Raw genomic sequence first — 22,799 nt, 5'->3', positions numbered from 1 at the left:
CTGGAGTCGATGGGAGAGCAGTCTACGGTCAATTTAGCATAAATCGACCCCCAGTGCATTGATTGCCACAGCGTCAATCCCCGGTAAGTGTAGACAGCCCTTCGACTTTTCCCTTATGCCTGTCAATTAATCCATAGCATGCAGTTAACCAATGTACAGCTGTCCACGTTATGTTGGCTTTGCTGATGCTTGCTTATTTATAAGTGATTGTAAAACTAAAATATGCCTGTAAATTTTTTTGTCGTGCTTTCACCTTTTAGGGTGAATGCACAATTGTGGTTAGAGATGCATAGTTCATTGGCAAGCTGTAAAAGCTTCCTCTCAGATATTGTTTCAGCCATAGACTTCAGTACTAACCTGCATCACTTTTGCCATTCTGATCCTGAGCCCAAAGCAGCTCAGTCTGACCAACAGAAGGCTTTACTATTCCAGTAGCAGGCCTCTCCCAAGAGATAGTGGCCATGTCTCTACTACAGACGTAAGTTGACATCCAGCTGCCACAGTAATTAAGTTGGCTGTGTCCATGTCCTTGTGTCATGCTCCTTGTGTCAGTGGAGCATGTCCTCACTAGTAGTGCTTGCATCGATGCAGAGAGCAGTGAGGTTTTGGGAAGGGCTTGCAGTGCTTCATGGGGCTAAAACATTCTCGCAGGAGTGACTGGGAACATGGCTTCAACATCCCATGATGCAGTTTTTTCCCTCCCCTGATTTCATCTGCAATCCATATTTCATGCCTTTTTTTAAAAAAAGCAGGCATAGCTGTGCATATGGCATCTGCAGAGACGCATGGACCCTGCTCAGCTGTGTACAATTGTGGCAAGTGTCGCAAACAGCACATGCCTTACCCTGCAGTATTTCCAGAGATGTGAGAGGAACCGCCGCATCCTTCAAGTAGCCCTGCTGGAATGAAACAATTCCCAGTTGCTTCTGGCAGTCGTGCAGCAGCTTAACACAATGGAGCACTGGTTCTGGTCCTGAGAAACAAGCACTCACTAGTGGGATCACATCGTTATGCAGTTATGGAATGATGATCAGTGATTGCAGAAATTTTGTATGTGCAAGGCAACTTTTCAGGAACTGTGTGTGGAGCTCTCCCCAGCCCTGCTGCTCAGTAACACTAAAATGAGACCTGCTTTGACAGCAGAGAAACGAGTGGCAAATTCTGTGTGGAAGCTTGCAATGCCAGACTGCTATCAGTCAGTGGGCAATCAATTTGGAATTGGTAAATCCACTGTGGGGGGTTGCTGTGATCCAGGTATGCAGAGCTATTAATATCCTTCTGCTAAGAAGGATAGTGACTCTGGGCAATGTGCAGGATATAGTGGATGGTTTTGCCACAATGGGGTTCCCTAATTATGGTGGGTCAATAGATGGCATGCATTTCCCTATCTTGGCACCAGACTATATTTCCAAAAAGTACCTAAACAGAAAGGGATACTTTTATATTGTTTTGCAAGCACTGGTGGATCACCAGAGGTTTTATACCAACATCAACATGGGATGGTCCCAGAAGGTGCATGATGTGTGCATCTTTAAGACAGGTCTGTTCAGAAAGCTGCAAGCAGGGACTTTCTTTCCGGACCGCAAAATTACCACTAGTGATGCCAATAGTTATCCTGGGAGAGCCAGCCTACCTCTTACTCCTATGGCTCATGAAGCCGGACATCTGGATACCAGCAAGGAGCAGTTCAACAATAGGTTCAGCAAGTGCAGAATGGTGGTTGAATGTGCCTTTGGCCATTTGAAGAGTCACTGGCGCAGTCTGCTCACTCGATTAGATCTCAGTGGAAAAAAAAATATCCCTATGGTTTATAGCTGCCTGCTGTGTGCCTCATAATATCTGTGAAGCAAAGAGAGAAGTTTCCACAAGGGTGGAATGTGGAGGTGGATAGACCGTCTGTCTGCTAATTTTGAGCAGCCAGATACCAGGGCTATCAGAAGAGCTCAATGTGGAGCAGTGCGTCTCAGGGAGGCTTTGAAAACCCATTTTAGTAGTGACCCACAGTAATGTGCGCTGCCTGTCTGTATTGGGCCTACCATAATCTGAACCTTGATGTGACTGCTACGTTTGTTTTCCATGCACATTACCCCCAGTGCCTCAGATTCCCTGTCCCTTTCCTCCCCTTCTGCTTTGAATTAATAAAGATTTCATTTTCAAGATCTGGACTTTCATTGCATGCAGATATAGACACCAAAAGATCTGTCACAAGAATTAAATCTTGGAAAGACGGTGGAATAAAATTGGGAGCAGAAAACACGTTCATCTGGTCTTTAAAAGAACAGCGGCCTTGCCTGTCATACCTCAGCATATGTGCAGCTGTTTATTCTTGACATCCTCCCCAGGGATTGAGTGGAAGGGATATTGCATTGGCACCCCTCACCTAGTGGAACACAGGAGGGGGAGTGTGGTGATGTTGGAATGCCGTTCCTCAGAGGGAGTTTGAGCCTCGAGATGTTTCTCCTGAATGTCACTCAGACACGTCAACATGTCTGTTCCTTCAGAATCCCCAGCATCTACTACTGTGTGCCATCTTCATTCTCTGGGGGTCCTGTCCTGCTCATAATGTCCGCATCCAGTTTTTCAGAGAGAGCAATCCTGCACGCGCTCTGCTCGGTGTCTGCTGTCATGGAGGCATTTATTATCTCATTAAACATGTCATTGTGCATTTGTTCTCCTTCGTCTTATCTGGGAGAATCTCTCTGCTGGTGTGGAAGAATAACTGAAGGCCACACTTTCAGCTGTAAGCCATGCAAAGCAGAAAGGAACCATTGTCAGTGCAGACCCAGGGCCTAGTGCACAGTTGCTATGTAAAAATTGCTCCCCTGAATCCATGCAAGTGTAAAGCAGAACATTTTCATTTCTATACGGTATTAATTGAACCGGTTTGCTGTCCCAGCCATGATGGGTATGGTCTGGGGGCAGGGGCATCAGACCATCTGCAGCAGTGGAACCGTAGATGGCCAGGGGGCCATGCCACCTTCTCTTTGTAACATGGACGTTGTCTGGAGGTCGGGGACCAGCGTTCCACCTCCCAAACCGCAAGCCTTGGCAGAGGCGGCACATCGGGGGAGGTGTGTGTGCTTGCGGTGGCATGTGGTTACCACAACATTTTCCTTATTTCCCCATTGCCGCTGCTCTCTAGCTCCCGAGGCTCGTAGTTTTTGAGGTCAGCTCTGACCCCTGCCACCCAAACTGTGTACATGTTTTGTAAAGCTTGGGTGACTGGGCAGAAAATGACAAGAGGTTGTGGGGGGGCCAGGCACAGGCGCTACTGTTTGCACTTTGAGCAATTTAAATGTAAACTACCACCATCTCCCATAGGTGACCCTAGCTGATATCATGCTCCTGAGAGTAACAGAGGCCGCAAGGGAACAGCTGCTGCAAGCATCCAGGTACATACCAGGACTTTATGTTGCCATGCTGTGTACTGCGATGATGCCAGGCGAATTAATACTGGAGTGGGGTGGGAAAGTGTCCTACTGCAGTGGAAGAAATAAGGCAGCCCTTCCCAGAAACCTTCTGCAATGGATTGCAGAGTACTTCCATGAAAGTTTCCTGGAGATCTCTAGGAAGGAATCCCAGGACATCCCTGTGTACATAATCTTTTTCGGAGGGCACCCTCTACCTATCTGGTGTAGCCACTGGGAAGCAAATAGCCACTCTACCTCAATTGGTTTTTTAAATAAAAAGTAGAATATAAGAACATGTGACCCCAAAATATTAATTGGAATTGCATACTCACCAGAGGTTCCTTCCCTGGCATCACTCTCGGCCATGCTGATCTGCTGCAACTGGCTGGACTGTTCCGGGGTCATAAACAGCTCCTGGCTCTCTAGGACAGTGGATCCAGTGCTCACCTGTCTCCCATTCCTCTTCCTTGTCCATGAAGGACAGTGTTGTCTGCGGTGGCCCATGTCTCCGACTCCTCAGAGGTACTGCGCTGCTCTTGGGGGTCATGGTAGGGTCGCAGCTGAGAATAGCATGCAGCTCCTTGTAAAAATGGCATGTATGCGGTACTGAACCAGAGCGACTGTTCATCTCCCTTGCCTTCTGCTATGCCTGCTGCAGTTCCTTGAGTTTTCACATGGCACCGCTGTGTCCCTAGTGTAGCCCTTCTGCCCCATGCTGCAAGTGATCTGCTTGTATATGTCTATGGTTCTACGGCTGGATCAGAGCTCTGCCTGCACAGCCTCTTCTTCCCACAGACCCAGAAGATCAACCACCACCTCCTATGTACTCCAGGCAGGAGCATGTTTGGAGTGTGGCGCTGGCATGGTCAGCTGGGCAGGTGAGCTTTCCACGCCGAACAAACAGGAAATTAAAATTCAAAAGTTACTGGTTGTTTAACAGGGGAGGGGCTGTTTCCTGTGTACCTGGCTGCTGGGCAGCGGAGTTGAGAATGGTGACCAGAGCGGTCACAGCGGAGCATTGTGGGACATCTCCTGGAGGCCAGATAAGTCGACATAAGCCACACAGCATCTACGCTGCCACTGCATCAACCTAACTACATCGAATTGAGCACTATGCCTCTCGTGGATGTGGAGTAATTAAGTAGTCATAGCAGGTGAGTTGCATCAGTGGACGGAACCTGGTAGCATAGACACAGACGACATTAGGTTGACCTAAGCTGCCTTACGTCGACCTACCTGTGTAATGTAGACCAGGCCACTGTAGTTCAATATACTGAATATGGGCCTGAGCGCCAGGAACTTCTGGTTTCTAATCCCACTTGTGCCACTGACTCCCTGGGTGACATTTGACAACACACTTACCTTCTTTGTGCTTCAATTGCTTCATTCGTAAAGTGAGAATTATATTTACCTTCCTCAGGTGGGTGCTATGAGGACTAATGTTTATACAGAGCTTTGAAACTATAGAGTGCCATAAGTGATTATGTGTTTCTGAGCAGACTGTCATGTTGCATGGTGTTTTATGAGATGGACAAGTGTACAGTGAGAGAGGTTGAGATTGTTACATGAATTTCATGTAGTGAATCTAAATTTGAACCCAGGTTTCTTGAGACAAAAGTTAGTGAAGTAGTCTGACACATGTTGTGCCTTGTTTTCTCTCCCTTTGCCCAGCCCCATTCAGAAAACCACAAACTGTATGTGCCATATGCATATTTTCTTAAAAGCCACTTCTTACAGCAACAGTTCTCCATTTGAAGTCATGATCTACAATTGTAGATGATTGTATCTAGATATTGCCATTCATTATCTTTTCTATTACTGATAAAAACACACATCAGTTCACTGTAAATTGAAATCCGTAGTATTCAGTCCTGGTAAAACAAATAGTTCCTTTCCTCAGAAGTTCATTCTGTTCTGTCCAGTCCTTTCTTATTGTCTGTGTTAATCTGTTTTGAAATGTTTTGAGGAATCAGCAGACTGATAAAATGGCAATGTAGCATTGCCATTCACTCTGGCTTCAGTCACCATGACTTCTATTGAGGAGTAAATCAACAGCAGTGCAGGAGGAATATTTAAAGTGCACTAGTCCAGAGAGGATGATATAGATTAGACAAGTAATCAAATATAGGAGAAATACTATTTCTTTCACCCCTCCTGTCTTCTTCAAGTTGGCTTTTCTAATATTTATGCAGCTGAAGGATATCCAGGCCAATACCATGCCTCTCAAAAGAGTTTTGTTCACTTGTGTCATTGAAGCACAAATACTGATTATTTTAATTGTTATTTGCTTGAATCCTTTTAAACTTGCCTTTTGCCATTAAAATCTTTGGTATCTTAATACATTTCTGTTATTGCTGGAATTTTCTTTCCTTTTTGATCATATATTATTGGTAATCTCCACATGCATTCAAAATGACATTGGGTGTTAAAAAAAACACATTAAAAAACCACTGTCACTTCAATTTCAGTTATCTGAAGATTTTTTACAGCCATTGTGCAAAATTGATTCCAACTGTATCAAAATTATTCATTATAAGGAGAGGTGATTTCACTTGTCCTATGAATTGGGCTTACAGATAAAATCCCCTCCAACTGTGAGAACCTGATTTCCTATTCATTGCTCTGAATAAAGAGTAATCTGTGGCGAGACTTAATGCTCAACAAAAATGATTGAGTTATCTTCAAATATGATGATAAACTTTACCCAGCAGCATCTCACCTCACTGAAATGTTTATGGTCTTACAATGTGAAGAAATTATCAGTCTATACAAATTCTATGCAGTCGCTTCTCTGATATGCACAGTGCTAAGTGGCACCATGAGTAGGCAGGGGTGGGGTGGGTTTTTTTTCTGCTTTGCTGTCTGTTAAAAACTAGCAGACTTCTGTTTGACAGACCAAAGTTACCGTTGTAAGCTATGGAATGGAATAGGTTAAGTCAGTGCAGTATGCTATTAGGCAGACGGAAATTATTTTGGCATCCAATAAACAGGATTAATTTTATCTGTGAAGAACTCGGACATCATAAAAATCTATTGTTACCAGGTCACTGCTATTTGTGAGGTTTGCTGGAATCAATATAATGCATTTGCTGTTCAGCTTTTGGGATCTGGATTCTAATCCTGACTAAAAGATTAACAAATGAATGAATGTAGTCTCCAGATTATCCCCAAACCACCAGGCCATTATGTATAATAATGATCACTCTTGGCTCAGGAGAGCTCCAGGATTGTCATAACAGCATGTGCTGCAGGACAGAACTGAAGAACAGACTTTGATACTTATACATTTTCCTTTTGTTATACCTGGTCTTAGCTAGCATGATCTTTCCTTCAACTTCAAGTGAAGTGAAATTCACTTACAAATCTATTTTTTAAAAAACATAATCCATTTATTTAACCCCTTGCTCCCAAGTGAGGTTTCTGGACGTCCTGGCATAAAAGATAGGTCAACACTACAATAAAACACCCATGGCTGGCCTGTCTCAGCTGATTCTGGCTTGGGATGTGGGGCTATAACACTGTAGTGCAGATATTTGGGCTTAGTCTGGATCATGGGCTCTGGCATCCTCTCGCAGGTCCCTGAGTCCAGGCTCCAGCCCAAGCCCAAACCCAAACATCTGCATTGCAGTTTTATAGCCTCACACACCAACCTTGAGTCAGCTGATGCAAGCCAACCATGGGTGTTGTATTGCAGACATAACTAGAGAGCCTGGGTAGCTCTGACTCACCAGTCAATGCCATGGGGAATCCAAACCCCTGTCCCCTTTTCTACCATCCAGTGACAGATCATATATTTTAGATCATTTAATATGCATATCCTTGTTCAGACAGCTTGATGTTCAGTGGTATTACTGTAAGGACATTGGCTTTTCAATGCACCAATAGCTTGCTGCTCTACATGGTTTAGAGCTCAGTAAAGGCCAGGAGATCTTTAGGCCTGATGTCAGACTAGTAGAAGTAAAGTTTTTAAAATTTCCAGTGAGCTGTTCCCCCAAGTTAATTGCAAAGGAGACTTGAGCGCCTCGTTTAATGCCATTATGTATGTGTGTGGTGTGCACATCTTTGCAACCTTTCACACACTGGCTAATAATGGTTTTGACCTTCTGGGTTAAATTTGTCTACTTAATTATATTTTTTCTGTAATCTGAATCCTTTTCTCTTTAGCTTATTTGCATGCATTAAAGTGTGTTAAATTTAGGATTTGATGCAGTCAGGGCCTGGGATAAAAAAAAATCACGTAACAAGAGGCCTTTTAATAATGAAATGCAGTGGAACTGGAAGCTGCAGGGTCTGACCATGTGGACAAATGAAATGTCTTTTGTCTGCATTTGCAGTCTTCCTAGAGTAAAGTGGAGGTCTCTGTCTGGTTTAGGACAGCTAGCTAGACCTGATCGTTCCCCTCCATACACTGTTTCACCCTCATCCAGACCTGTTCCCCACTCCTATAGCTGTCTCCACAGGGCATTCTACAGTTAGCAGGGGGTCGACACACGGCGATTGATGCATCAGCGGTCGATTTAGCGGACCTAGTGAAGACCCACTAAATCAACTGCAGATCTCTCTCCCATCGACTCCTGTACTCCACCGGATTGAGATGAGTAAGGGGAGTCGATGGGAAAGAGTCTTCTGTCGACATCGTGTAATGTGGACCCCGCAGTAAGTAGATCTCAAGTCGACGTAGCTTAGTTACACTATTCACGTAACTTAAATTGCATAGGTTAGATCGACTTTTTCCTGAAGTGTAGACAAGGCCACAGGCAGTGGTACAATGCAGCTGTAATGGATTGGGCGTGAGAGAGGGCCACTAGGCAAGGTTCCCTCTGTGATTTTTCAGAGCTGAGTATAATTGCCAGTAATTACCCAGCTCCTTATATTTTAACTAAGGCTATAATCATAGCTGTCAGGCTTTGTGTGAAATTCCCCCCGCCCCCCTTTTTTTTGTGCTCATTAGGATAAGTAAGCTGGCCATAGCAGTCAGTAAATTTCTCTTAGGGAAGGGACCTTCTGTAGGCCCTGATATCCAGATATTCCTGCTCTCAATATTTTTGAACTATTGTAGCACCCTTAGGCCTCAGTCAGTATTGAGACCCCAGGGTGCTAAGTGCAATGAAAACTCTACTGAAACACAAAGAGCATGTAGTTTTAAAAGAAAATTGACATCAAAAAGTGAGCGGTGAGGAGAGAGACAATAAAATTGTTACATAAATTTTCCTTTTTTTAATGGTTACAAGTTCCAACTAGCCACGTCTGCCCTTTCGAGTCATTATGAATTGGCTGATTTCTTTTAGACATAGTGACACAAGTGGGACTTGATAGATTTGGAAGAGAAGGTAATGACCTAATGAATGAGTTCAGGGAGGGCATATGATTGATAATTCCAAGTGAATAATTTGCTTTTTTTTTAAAAAGGAAATATATGGGTAATAACTCACAGGCTGCCTTTGCAGCTATGCCAGTGCATCTGTGTTCGGAATTTTCTCTGACCTCTGGAAAGGTTTAGGTTCATTGGACGAGGCTTTACCAAAGCACCTGACTCCTGACACCCTTACTGTTCCAGTCCTGATTCTCTTATGCAGACAAGTGATCTTGTTTTATTACCTTGTTTGGTTTATTTTTAAATGAACGGTCAATACCCAATACCATAAATATGAACTCCAGGGAGCTTTGGGGCTTGGGCTCCACTGCTCTTTATAATGGACATTATAAAAATGCTCACGTGAGAATGCCAGCATGACCAATGTGGTATTACAGCAGTATCAACAGGATTTCATTGATAAGGTTCCACTGAAATTTTTGCTTAAAACAGGACTCAAAACCCTCTATGTAATGCTTCTGCATTTAATTTAGTGTCCAGATCTGGTGCAGTGACTCTTCAGAGAAAAGTTGAATTTTCTGTGAAATTATTTTAGTGAAAAAATTACTAACTTTTGCAAAAAAAAGATTTTAAAATGCTTGTTTTACTCGCTTTCTTTTGCGTTCACTGTTCTACAACCGTACTTTCCACAAGCTCCAGAATTCTCTTTCACAATCTACCATCTTGGCCATAAGCCACTCCTGGGATTTTAAAATGTAAAGATAACCATTTTTTCCTTACTTGGGATAATCAGACTCACTGATGGAACTGTTCAGATCCATCAGGCGTTTCAGTATTCCAGTGCTGCCAGACTGTCTCCCTGAATCTTGGCATGCAATCGACACAACAAAGTATGTGATTTCCTGTGCGCTACATGTACTTCTACTGAGCAAGGTTGCTGGATATGTAGGTGGAAGCATGTGGTTAGGCTCAGGGGAGAGGTGAGGCTTTGGGGGGACATGGGGGCAAGTAGGGATATAAGTAGTGTGGTGACTAGAGATGTGGGGGGTAAGCAGAGTAGGGCTTGAGTGAGCATGAGGGGTTGAGCAGAACTTTGAGGAGTTAGGAGCATTTGAGCCAGGATGTGGGAGTGTGTCTGGGGCAGGGAGAGGCTTTGTCCATAAGCATGCAGGGAGCTAAGGTTGTGAGGAGACCCCAGGGTGCCTGTGCCACGACATTGGGGCTTGAAGGGCTCCCTCAGCACTGAGGCTGTAGTGCTATGCAAGAAAAAAACAAACCACACATTACAGCTAGTTGTTACAGTTCTTAATGCATGACTGGAAGGCACTCATGCTGCGCTGACGTGGCAGGTATAAGAACCTGTGTAGGATAGAAACATGGAGCCCCTGATGTACAAATGCTTTGGCACAGACATTCTGCCTGGCATGTGAGGGAGCCAAGTCAGAGCCCATGCAGAACCATTTAAGGCTTCATACCTTGTAATGTGTGCAAGCCACACTAACTCTGCTATTTGTCAGATCACGTGGCCGGTGTTCGTGGAGATACATGTGGGCTGTGAGTGGTAGAAAAGTAGTAATTAGGGTTAGGAAAGGAGCATCGATGGTTTATTGAATGATTTAAGTTTAGTTCCTTCCTTTTTTATGCAGTCTGGTAACCATAAGTGAATCTAACATATTTTTAGGTGGGAATTTTTATATATGTTGGCACCGTTACTTGGTAGGATATATGGTCCTGTCATCTTTTTGCAACTAACTTACAATTATTTGATGATAAAATTGCAGACAGACTAGTATATTCAAAGTATTAGTTTGAGTTAGAAGTGAAGGGTGAATGAAAGGAAATGATTTTTCAGTATGACAGAAATAGGGAATTCCCCTGTGGTGTTGAGACTCATGCATCTCTGTCTCAGCCTTTTCTATCACAATCAGTAAATCTGTCAAAATAAAATGAGGCAGAATATAAACTACCTGGCTTTAAACTCGGTCCATGGTGAAATTTTTTAAAGTTCTCATTTTTGTATCTGTAAAACATTGCAGAAGAATGAGACTGGAAGTGACTTGTAACTACTGAGCTGTGTATCTAGCATATGTTACTAACTTGAGTTGCCCCTCTGCATGCAGAAAGGTTAGGTTCATTGGACCAATCTAGCAGATAGTTATATAAGGCACTTACTCCTTGTCCCCTTCGGCATTAATTCAGATGCAGGCAGTAGGCCTCATTTAAATCTTTCAGATCATGCAAAGGTAGGATTACCATCTTTAATAGTTTATTCTGCAAGACAAACTGAGGGTGTCGTGCATGGCATGTGTATTGCACTGTGTCTGTTTCAGATACTTTAATGTGCCACAAGTCAAGTTTGTGAGATGATACTGTCAAACTTGGGATATCTTCTGAAAAATGGGAAAGATGGCAACTTTTAACAGTTTGCCTGACTTCTAATGTGACTAATGAGCAATTGTTCTTGTTTGCATTTGTGCAAAAGTGTGTGAAGTTGAACTTCTGATTGTAGCTCTTAACATGCTAAGAGGAGAAGATCTCCATTTTCTTTCTCTCCCCCTCCCCCCACCCCTGGAAAAAAAAGTGAAAGATTAATAGTGAGATGTTAAGGAGAAATTGAATATTTGTCATCTATACTGTACACAGCTGTTTGGATTAATACAATGCTTTACATTTTATGGACAGACACTCCTTTATCCCTATCACAAATCAGCTCTAACTAAACTTCAGTTCATCACAATGTGTCTCAATACCCAAGATATGTTTTTTTTACTTGGACCCAGTTTGTACAGGTGAAAGAAATGAGCTTTTGAGCTACACAGAGCTCTTCTTCAAACCTGAAGAGCTCTGTGTAACTCAAAATTTTGTCTTTTCCATGAACAGAAGTTGGTGCAATAAAAGATATTACCTGACCTGCCTTCTCTCTCTAATATCCTGGGACCAACAGGACTACAACAACACTGCAAACATTTATGTTTTGGTGATTAGTAGTAATATTGAACAATGTGACTTTACTATAAAGAGTAACTCTTTTAAAATGGCATCTTGGGGTTCCATGCTTATCCTCTATTGATTCCCAATGCAAATGTCTTTGGTTTACAAGTGAAATGATACTTTTTTCTAACGGTCAGTTTGCAAACTCAGCCAGAGTTCTGAGTCAAGCAGCATGTGTTTCCTTGTTACACCTCTGCACCCCATTCTCGTCTGTGGGTTTTCTGTGGTGTAACTGGGGGAATTTGGAAACAATTCTGTTGATATATAGGACAACCTCACTCAGTCTTTAGCTGGGTTGTCTCTGCAGGGCAAACAGGACTAGAAAGGAAATAAGGAAACCTTATGACTCTAAATGTATTACTCTCAAATATGCACAGGAAACCAATGGACCTGTTAAGTAAAAATGTGATTCTTTTTTTTTAAAAAAGAACTAGACAAATGCTTGGAGGATAGGTACAGCAGTGGCTAATGATCAGGATGGGCAGGGGTGGTGTCCCTAGCCTCTCTTTGCCAGAAGCTAGGAATGAGTGACAGGGAATGGATCACTTGATGATTACCTGTTCTGTTCATTCCTTCTGGGGCACCTGGCATTGGCCACTATCGGAAGACAGGATACTGGGCTAGATGGACCTTTGGTCTGACCTACTGTGGCCGTTCTTATGCATAAGAGTGGGGTTCTTCTCTGTGCAAGGGGCCGGCAATCACCACTTGTAAGGAAGACTTGCAGGAGATAGCAAGCAGGATGGACTCAGGCTGACAAACCTTAGACCCACAGAAGGGTAGATCAGATGTCATGGGGAGGATGTGTTTGAGCTCTCCAGTGCTTTATAAGAGTAAAGTGGTTAAGAAATTCCTTTCCTAAGACTGCATTCCTTGTTTTCCTGCTATGTTGTCTCTGAAGGATCTAGACTAAAAGCCCAAAGTGCCCACAGTCTGGGTGGAAGTCTGAGGGCATGTGTGTAAGTGACGGAGGCTCAGGAAGTCTAAAACACGGATTTCAGGATTTAGGTTGGTTGGAGAGCATGGTATCCCACATTCCAAGGAAGGGCATTGGATAAGTGGTCTGAGCCTGGGCGTGTGTCCTAGAGTCCAGAGCTAGAAACTGTGACTAGACTCAACCCTGATCCAGCTGGCTTGAAAGCATTGTATGACTCAACCATATAGTGGAGTACAGGGCTAGTTTGTAACTGGCTTTATGGTATTAATGTGGGCTCTTAATCTGATTGGCGAAAAGTAAACTTCAAAATGGGTTTTCCTTCAGTTTGTAAGTCAGTGTTGTACTCCAGAAGCAGAATTTAGATAGGGGAAAGTAACCCTTTATATTCATCCCTGCATATTTATTCCATCTCCTCAGTAAATACTCCCTGGGTTCTACTGATGTCTTTGTCACCAATTTACTGCAGCTTAGGCCAAGTCAGGCGAATGCACTGCCTCAGTTTCCCCAGTTGTAAAATCTGGTTAGTACTTAATTACCTAATGGGGACTTTGTGAGGCTTCATTAGCATTTGTACCAGGTCTTTGGATCCTCTGGTGAAATGTGCAATATAAATTCAAAGTATTACTTTATACTGATTGCATTGTTCATTAAATCTGCACATAGAAGTGTTTTATTGGCATTATAGAATTGAGATTTAATAATTTTAAAATATTAATGTCAAGGTTGTTAGGTCAGTTTTTAAACCTGTATCATTCACCTAATTAGAGGATGAAACTCAGCACTGGCAGAGTAGGAGAAGCAGGCGATTACAAAGCAAGCCTTTAGCTGGTCGGTGTCTGTATGCAGGAGACTCCGCTTTTAATATTTGGACCAACCTTTTGTGCCTGGTCCAAGGGAGCCTCAAGCAATGTTGAGACAGTGAATTGGGCTCCACAAAGCAGGTGGGAAAGAGCTTTGTGTAATTCACGAACGAACCATACTAGACCCACTTAGAAACAATTTATCACTCTTCAGTGGGAGCATGCTCTGGTTGTCTTCAGCCAGAGTTTGTAGGTAATAAACAATATCCGTTTTTGTGTGGTCAAGAGAGAACAGGAAAGAGAAGGGGGCTTACACAGGTATCTGGGCCCATGTACATGGTTAGCATGGTTCAGGGGCATGATTTGGTCTGCTGTATGATCCAAGACCATGTTTTAACCAGCTTGGGCTGCAACTGTGGTGTTAGCAGTTCTGCTGTAATAGCTGTGAGTGTAGTGCACATGGACCCTTTGATTTCAGATGGTTTTGTTTGGTTTACAGTGGGTCTTTAGTCTCCTGCTTTCTCTTTCCAGTTTGTGATTTCATTCAGGGCCTCAAGCTTACTCCTTATGGAGAATGTCTGAAATGTAAGCCTGTCCCAGGAGATATGGCTGTGTAGGAACAGGGGGGCTTTGGAGACCTTGTTGTGGATGAGACGGGCAGTGAAGCTCAGCATTCCCTCATATGGGGGAGCGGATTTTTCTAAATGCTGATACTGACATACATTGGTTTTAATGTCTCTGCCTGCCTGTTGGGAACTGTGCACCAGCCATTGGGCCTCTGTATTTTGTGGTGTTTATAGCATGATTTGTCACTGACAAATTATTCCAGACTGAATTCCAAGTAAATTCCAGGTAAGTGCTTATTTGTATACATTTTTGTGTCAGAATGACTGAAATACAGAGAGAATTGCACCTGCTGCATAAAAATTTGAGAGGATTCCCAAATCCCACCCCCATTTTTACAGCCCCCTCCCCCTCTTATTTGCGAGCTTGAGTTTCTGTCTAGGGTTCAGAGGACCTCACAAAATGGGATAAATCAATAGCAACCTGTGGGCAGCTCCCTACACGCATGCAGTCAGACACGCCTTTTTGTTCCGACCAGGTCCTGAATTGCACTCTTAATCTTGCTTTTCTGAAAAACACATGCTGAAAGAAAGGTCATGCTAAGAAAAAATGATTTCACACTTGGCTGGCAAATGGCTTTCTTCTTATGTGAGTGTCTCTCATTGGAGCGAGCGTTTGACTACTTTCCACTCTGCCCCCATATGCTGTGAGTGAAGGCATAGATTTGTGTATGTATGATAGTGAATGAGCTTCCAGTTATACGGTAGACTATTGTGCTGAATTCAGCCTAAATAAAAGCAGAAAAAATGCATTAACTGTGAAATCCAAAAAAGCTCACGAAAGCTTATGCTCAAATAAATTTGTTAGTCTCTAAGGTGCCACAAGTTCTCCTTTTCTCTTTGCGGATACAGACTAACACGGCTGCTACTCCGAAACCAAAAAAGAGAGGCACTAATAAAGGGTCCCTTCAGTATAGAGGCTTTAATAAAGCAGGGATAGATGTTCCTTATGTCAAGGGATCCACATGTGGCTCAGATGGAAAATGCAGGGCAAAAAAATGCCAGAAAACATTTTTGATTTTGTGGGATTTATTTCATCTAAAGGAACGTCTGAATAAGAGGTAAAGGCGTTGGTCTGCATTAAAATGGTGTAGAGGGGTTTAACAGGCTGGGAAGTGAATTTCTGCTTAGTCCACATCTCGTTTTCTATAGGACCTGCAGGTTGTACTTGTGTTAAGATGATGAAAACACTAATTTTGAAAGCTTTCTCCTGATATAGGGTCCTGTAGAGCGTCTGTGAACTTCTGTGTGATAAGAAAACACATACACGTTTGTACCAGACATGACACAAATTGGGCAACTCCCTCTATTTATTTTTACACACACACACGTTCACACACACACACACACACACACACACACACACACACACACACACAAAGATTGTCTCTCACTGTGTGAATAATTACATTGTTAAAAATATACAGGTATCAAGTATAAACTCTTTAAAAAAAAAAATAAATAAAAATAATATTAAAAAAAAAATCCCATGTTTTATATTAACAGCTGAATCTGGAAAGAGACACCTGAGTGCATTCTTGCGTTTTCTAGGCTGTTGCACATTTCTTTCCAAATAATCCGAATTTTGATCTTTCTTTGTGTTGAAGAGACTTGATCTTCACATGTGAAAAGGAAAATAATTGTCAGAATGATGTACAGAATTCATGTTAGCAGTGTTGGTCCCAGGAATTTCAGGAGACAGCATGGGTGAGGTAATATATTTTCTGCAAGTGTTTGCACATGTCCGTTCCACTGTGGGTATGTATGCATTCCATGCGCAGTTGTCAGGGAACTTTTTTCTCTCAACAGTACTTACTGCACTGGCCTGTGTGCCCTCTGTCATTACATAAGGCATCAAGTAGGTATACAAGTGTGGTGCTGCCCCTAATGTCCCTCAGTTCCTTCTTACCACCGGTGACTTTTGTAGGAGCAATTTCAGACTTCTTATGCCTAATTCTTCCCTCGCTCCTTTTTGTATGTTCTCTGTTACTGTTGGAAATGAGTGAGTTAGTTGAGTTAAATTTTAGTGCTGGGTTTTAGTTTTTAGATCTTTTTGATTAAAATTAATCTTTTGGTATCAGAACTCTCTCTGGGGTTTAAGTCCTGCCGGTCTTGCAACAAACCTGTGCTGGTCAATGACCCGCATCTGTCTTGCCTGCAATGTTTGGGAGAATCCCATAGCAGTGACAAATGTCAGGTTTGTAAAGGTTTTGAGCTCCACTCAAAGATAGAGCAGCCAGGCTCAAGTGTCTGCTTAAGGGGGTAGCTTGGCTTCAATACAGAGCACTGCACCAGAGGTGAGAGAGGCTCCTTGATCCCTTTTGCCAGCACTGAAGAAAAGGCACAGGCCCTCCTCAGTTCTTTGGTACCAAAACCTGCTAGAAGATGTTCGGGGGAGAAGCTCCCCCCAGACCACTCAGTGGCTAAGAAAAAGGGATCGCTGCCTCCAGAACCTGTGCCAGGTCTGTCAGAGCCATCCCCTGAAAGATCCTTGTGTCCTGCTTGTCAGACACCTTTTAACAATTCCCCGAAACGCTACACAGCGCGTTTCCATGGACACTACGGACTCTGCATCATCACAAAGAAACTGCCTCCAAAAGATGAACAAAAGTGCTACGCACAATACATTAGTCCCGCCCATAGGCAAAAAGTTATTTCTGTAGTTCACATGGGAGTAGTCTGGGTAGGGATCTGATTTGCAGGTCTAGGGTTCAAACCCGCTGATGACCCATATTGGAGCGTCATATAGTTTCATGTGACAGAATTCCTCTTTCCAGATTCCTTTTTTTAAAAAACTGGTTTATTCATACAATGAGAAAATATCCTTTTAAACCAGGTTTTATACTGAGAAACCATCATAGTCTATTAATTATGGCACGGTGTGTAGCAAAGCATAGGTGTTCCATCATTTGACCATTTTTCACACATTTCAGTGGCTTGAGTCGCACATAGGAAGGATTGAAGGTTGAGAGATAGGATGGCTAATAGCAAATGCTTTAGTGAAATGAGGGCAATCTTTCCTGAAAACTGCCTGTGGTTTCAATCTCATTGGGCAGGGGGGATGGCAAATGGCAGCCAACTTTACTTGGAACATGAATATATGTTCCAAATTAGCTGGCAGTGAGTGTTAACTATTTGCAAAGTGTGATGATAAACTAACCCTTTCTTAGTAAAATGGGTCTGGGAGGGGGGAAAGGGTCAGACTCCAGAGAATGTTTTCATAATGGTCCCATTTGAAATTAATCTAAATAATAAGTTTAGTTGAAAATTCCCAAAATATTCAAACTTTACCCTCAGAGTGTGCTGTAAATTTGGAGAAAATGTCATCCTAAAAAAGAGGGTGAATTCTTTTAAGTGTGAAAAGTAACTGGATATAACAGTAGCAAGCACACCAGATAAAAAGGTGATCCCTGCTCCAAATGGTTACAATCAAATTAATCTTTTCAGTAAACTGTAGCTTCAGCACATCAAACTATTTCTGACGTTCATTGCAGTGTATAGCACCATCACAATCGGTAGCATTAAGGGCATGACCGAAATGAAAATCAAATACCTTGATATTTCCTTTGCCAAACTTTTCTTCCTCTTGTTTCTACAATCAGGGCCATGGGTATAACATAATGTAGCAATTTTACCTTCAGTGGAAAATGTAGCTAGATCAGGTTCCAGTCTGTTAGTCTGACAAAACCAAACTTTAAAAGGTTAATGGCCCTTATGAAATGCCCTTGCATTATTTATGCATTTTTCTCTTGGACTTGCTAGTTTACAAGGCTGGAGAGCTTTGTTTGTTTAGACGCTCAATACAGTTCTTTCACTTCAAGTACTTTTTTTGTTCTCAATAAGACTACATTTCATGTGGTGTCTTTTGTAGTGGGTTTTTTTTTAGCTACCACATTCAAAGATAATCTGTGTAATTGGTACATAAAAAATTCCTTAATTTAGTATCTCATTTCAAACAGAGTAATTGAGAATGTGCTTAGAAATCAGCATCCTGGCTTTCCTATTCCTCAGACAACTTACAACTATTACTTCAGGCATATTTTTACCAGGCTGTGATATTTTGCATTTGAGTTTTGTAGACAAGGAAGAGGGGCCCTCACAGACAGGGTTATATCAAGAAAAAGAAATTATCTGCATGGTGTTTGTGTTAATCCTTTTTATTTTGAACCTCTTCAGGATAGGATCACGTTTCTAGATCACGGAGAAAACATGTGAAGCACACGTTCATAGTCCCAGGAGATCACCTTTGGCAGGATGAATAGTAATGTTCTGGGGCATTTAAGATAGCTACAGCTTGAGTTTTTTATTGATCTCTAATAGCAAAAAAAAAAAATTAAATTGCAGAGCTCTCCATTTCCAAGCCTGGTACTTTACCGGGTTTTGTATCCCCAACTCCTAGGAAGATTACGTGTTTCTCGGAAGGAAATATGACAGGAAGGTACTTTGGTGCATTAGCTTAGGTTTTAATCTATGGCCTCTAAAATTCTGGTTTGGGGGACAAAGCAAATGAAAAAACAGGAAAGGGGCAGGCTTTCCTCTCCTTTTTTGCTTTCTCCCAGCTCCTCCCCCCCCCCAAAAAAAAATGGGTGTTTTATGCCTGTGGATCCAGCCTGAAGCGTTGAGGTCCCTGTCCCAGCAGCTCCAATACTAGGGACCAGTTTTTGGCAGAGCTGTACTGGGGAAGCTTAGGCAGCCACTGCTTGTGCCATGCTTGATTCTCATCAGTGCCCATCTAGTTTTCATTTTTAGGAATGCTACAACTCACCCAAACTGCCTGAGGTTGTGGGGAGGAAAGAGGGAGAGAGACTCAGTACTTGATGATTCTCTTACAACTGTCTTTCATTAATGACAAGATTGGGCACAGATGAGTGGCTATCGAGAGGCTCATTAATATGTAGCTGGGTCTGAGTGGTTGAGTGGAGCTTTCAGTCACTGTCTGAAACAGTGTTTGTCTTTGAGTACATGTCAGTGTGGATCCCACTGTATATATGCAGGCGCCCAAGATCAGCCTTTTGAATAGCAGCATCTGTTTGGGCTGCATATACACACTTGTGCTGCGTCATATTCTCAAACAAATACATAAGGGACAGGACAATTGTGACTCTCCCTCAGTTTCCCTTTACCACCTACAGCAGTGAGACAAAACCTGGTGTGTGTTTGACCTTCTAATTCTTAGCTTTGAGAATTTCTTCAAACTGCTCAAAACTTCCAGCACATTTCTAATTCTCTGAGCAATGACCACTGTGAATGCTATCATCCCATATAAACTGAAGATTTATGGTCAAGCTCCCCTGAAAGCTCCCATACGGATCCCCCACCCCATCCCCCATACAGGTCTTATCAACATGGCAGATCCAAAATCGGCAATCTTCAAGCCCTGACTGTCCTGCAATGGACTTCCATCGAAAGGTGGACAAAGCAATGGCCTCTGCTGCGTAAGAGAGTCCCATTATCCTTTCGTTCTCTGCAAGAATGTAGAAGTCACAAGACCTGTGATTGCTCCCAAAGATGAAACTTCAATCTATGAAAGTCTCTTCAGGTCCTGAAGAGATGAACTTCAGAGTTCTGGTAGCAGACAAGCCAGCTTCCTCTAGTGCCATGTCTAGCAGACAAGTGATATCAAAGACCAATTTAGAGAAGATTGTGCTAAGTAAAGACACCTGAGCATATAGGTGATCTACCTTTGTGAGTCTCTGGAGTCTCTGTCTCTGTTTGGAGTAGCCCCTCTGAGTGCTAGACTTCAGTACAATGGGTCAGTGGTTCTCAACTGGGGGTCCACAGTGCCCTGGGGGGGCATCAAGCCCTTTCAGGGGGACTCGTAGGCCCCCATGGCTGCAGCCCCAGTGCCCCCTGTGGGGCTAACGCCGGGAGCTGCAGGGCCAGAGCCCTGGTTTTCCCCATGGGGCAGAAGTCCTGAGCCCATGGACAGACATAGGGGGCATTGCCCCACCAAACTGCAGTGCCGTATCCAGAGCAGGGCAGTCCTGGGGGAAGCTCCACACACACACACTCCTCCTCCTCCTTTCCCTGAGGCCCTAACCCCTGGCCAGGTCGGAGCTGGGAAGCTGGAGCCGGGCAATGCAGAGAGCTACTGCTTTGGCTGGTGCCATGCAGGGGGCAGCCACAGCATTCTCCTGTCATCTGCTGGTACCCAGGGTTGCAGCTACTCCTCAGCTCCCAGCCCCCTTTGACTGCTCCCTCAGCCAGTAAGGGGTGCCCGTGCAAAGGGACCTGGTTCTGGGAGGCAGAGCCTTCGGGGAGCAACAACTGTAGGGGGACCCAGCACACAGCCCCTAGCTAACCCTTCTCTGCACCTGAACTGCTCCCCTGTCCACACACAGCCCCTAGATTACCCCCCACATCTGCACACAGCCCCTAATTAACCCCCTCCCTGCATCCTGAGCTAACCCCTGTCCGCCCACAGCCCCTAGCTACCCTCTGCCTGCATTGAGTGACTTTCAAACTTTGAGTTGAGGCCCCCGCTTTCAGTTATAATTTTTGGTTGCCCACACACACACACCCCCAGACAGGCTGGTGGCCTGCTGTGGTGAGTCGGGATGGAGTGGTCACTCCCTCCCCCGTCCCCACTGTGCAGAGCTGTGTCTCTGCCCATCAGGCCCTCTCTTCTTCCTCTTCCCCCACCCCCCTGCAAAAGAGAAGTCAAACTATGCCTATACCCAAGGGCGCTCCCTTCCCTTTCTCCCCTCTTCCCTCCCTCCCCCGCCCGCCCTGGACCCTGCAGTCTTTATAGCATGGTGGGGGCGGGGGGCGCTCAGAAATGCAAAGGTTGACAATCCCTACTGTAGGTGTCAGTGTAGTCTTCAGTGCCAGTGCTATCTGTGACACCAGTGGGATTGGCTTCAGTGATTTGAACCGTATATTGTTCTCCTGAAACTCACTGAGCCTCCATTCAATACAGGATTGGGTCATTCAGTGTGCCACCTTTCCCTTAAATCCACCTTTCTGGCTGCAGTAACCTCTGCATTGAAGGTTGGAGAGTTCCAAGTCCTTATGGTCAGACCTCCTTATACATCCTTTCCGCGACAAGATGTTTGAGATCACACCCTAGCTTTATCTCTAAGATGATATTGGAGTTTCACCTAAATTGATCAGTTACCCTATCAGTCTTCCTCCTGAAGCAACACTTGACTCCAGGAAAGAAGAGGGTACATACCTAGGACATTTCCAGAGCCTTTCTGTTACCTTGACAGAACCAAACCGTTCAGACTGTCTCCTCCTTTCTTTGTGACTATTTGGGGCTCATCAAAAGGCAGGCCATCTCATCACAGGGAACCTCTAGTGGACCAGTGCCTTTTCCCTCCAAATGCCAGGATGCGCTTCACTAGGGCACATGCAGTTTCTTTGGCCTATTTCAGAGAGACAGCAGTAAGGAGTAGCCCACTGACTTTTGTCAAACATTATGCCTTTGCGTGGCAGCCAGGGCCAATGCCAAGTTCAGAAGAGCTGGTAGTTCCGTTTTTGACTACTGCTGCTGACATTCCTCATTCCTACCATCTAGACAGGATACTGCCTGCCAGCCACCTGGACTGGAAGAAAAGTTCCTTACCCTACAGTAACTGGTTCTCTGAGATGTTGTAGTCATGGATCCCATGACCTGCCTTCCGTCCTTGATGATCAGAGTCCACAGTAAATGCCTTTGATTTGGGGGGGAACTCAGGGATGGGGTGGGTGTCACTACCTCCCTGGCCTTTATGTCCTGATGCAGGAGCTTGTGGTGGCACTGGGCGCACGTGAGGCCTCAATGGACACTCCTGTTCCGTTGCGTGTGTGAGGCACATGCACCTCTAGAGTGAGAGCCAACACCTCAAAGAATTACGGTTACTCGAGGGCAAGCAACAGTTCTTCATACAATTCAGTCTGGGAGAGTGGAGGTTCCTGTCCTCACAGTAAGTTGTCATGCCTTTTGATGGCATCTAAGATATGCTGATAAAGGCCATGATACGTTCTGGGCATTTTTCAAAGAACCTTAAAATTGAGTTTATGGCTCCTGTTAAGCATTAAAATCAACCCTAGAGATGGCGCAAACTGGACAACTGTTTATGTATACACAGGCAAAAAGATAGATTAAACACACGTGCATCTGTCACCAGTTGTAAATCTACAGATCACATGCCATGTGAATAATTTTTATTTCACAGCCTGCTTAGGTTTTTAATGCATTGAGCATAATGGCTGTTTTATAGGCAATACAAAGGGGAAGAGAATTGCTCCTCCAGGGGATAAAAAAGTTACTTAGATTGTGCCCCATAGAAGCAACCACAGTGCTAGAGTGCTTTGACAAGTAAGTGGCCATTTGTTCAGTGACAGACATGGTGCTAATTTCCCCTGTGTCTGCTCCTGTTTGTGTGCTGGGGATGAAAGCAGCAGATCAGTGATTATCTCAGACCCAGAGAGGAGTTCTGCTGGAAAAACAGCAGATTCTCAGGAAAGAGTGTATTTAGCTGGTAAAGCAGCTTATTGAGCCAGAGCTCATTTACAGTGGTGTCCTGACAGACTGCAGCAGCGATGCAGAATTACCAGTCATTCACAATGCAAACAAGAATCAGTCACAACCAACAATCTTGCACTTATCAGCTCCAGCTCTTTGTACTAGACATTTGATATGTTTATGCTCCTCCCTTGTCTCCAAAAATTAGTCAGATATCTCAGGTTTCAGAGTAGCAGCCGTGTTACTCTGTATTCGCAAAAAGAATAGGAGTACTT

General features: G+C 43.8%; 1 protein-coding gene and 1 non-coding gene across 5 annotated transcripts in view; both read left to right on the top strand.

Moving 5' to 3' along the window:
* COP1 (COP1 E3 ubiquitin ligase) overlaps positions 1 to 22,799 on the top strand; it is a 224,126-nt gene that overhangs the window by 193,287 nt on the left and 8,040 nt on the right. For 2 of the 4 annotated variants that reach the window (XM_077824023.1, XM_077824022.1), the window contains exon 19: positions 3,322 to 3,708. The exons of 1 other annotated variant lie outside the window; for it this stretch is intronic. In XM_077824023.1, the coding sequence (XP_077680149.1) occupies positions 3,322 to 3,693 (372 nt within the window). In that variant the 3' untranslated portion in view covers positions 3,694 to 3,708. Of the gene's footprint in view, positions 1 to 3,321; positions 3,709 to 3,745; positions 4,772 to 22,799 lie in introns of those variants that run through there. One more of the 4 variants, XM_077824024.1, reaches the window with a different exon arrangement.
* Positions 7,684 to 7,820, top strand: LOC144269665 (small Cajal body-specific RNA 3). The gene has a single exon (XR_013346977.1).

This window comes from Eretmochelys imbricata, chromosome 8 (assembly GCF_965152235.1).
Source record: "Eretmochelys imbricata isolate rEreImb1 chromosome 8, rEreImb1.hap1, whole genome shotgun sequence".
NCBI lineage: Eukaryota > Metazoa > Chordata > Testudines > Cheloniidae > Eretmochelys > Eretmochelys imbricata.
Note: the sequence above shows the minus strand (reverse complement) of the source record. Positions and strands in the feature narration are given on the sequence as shown.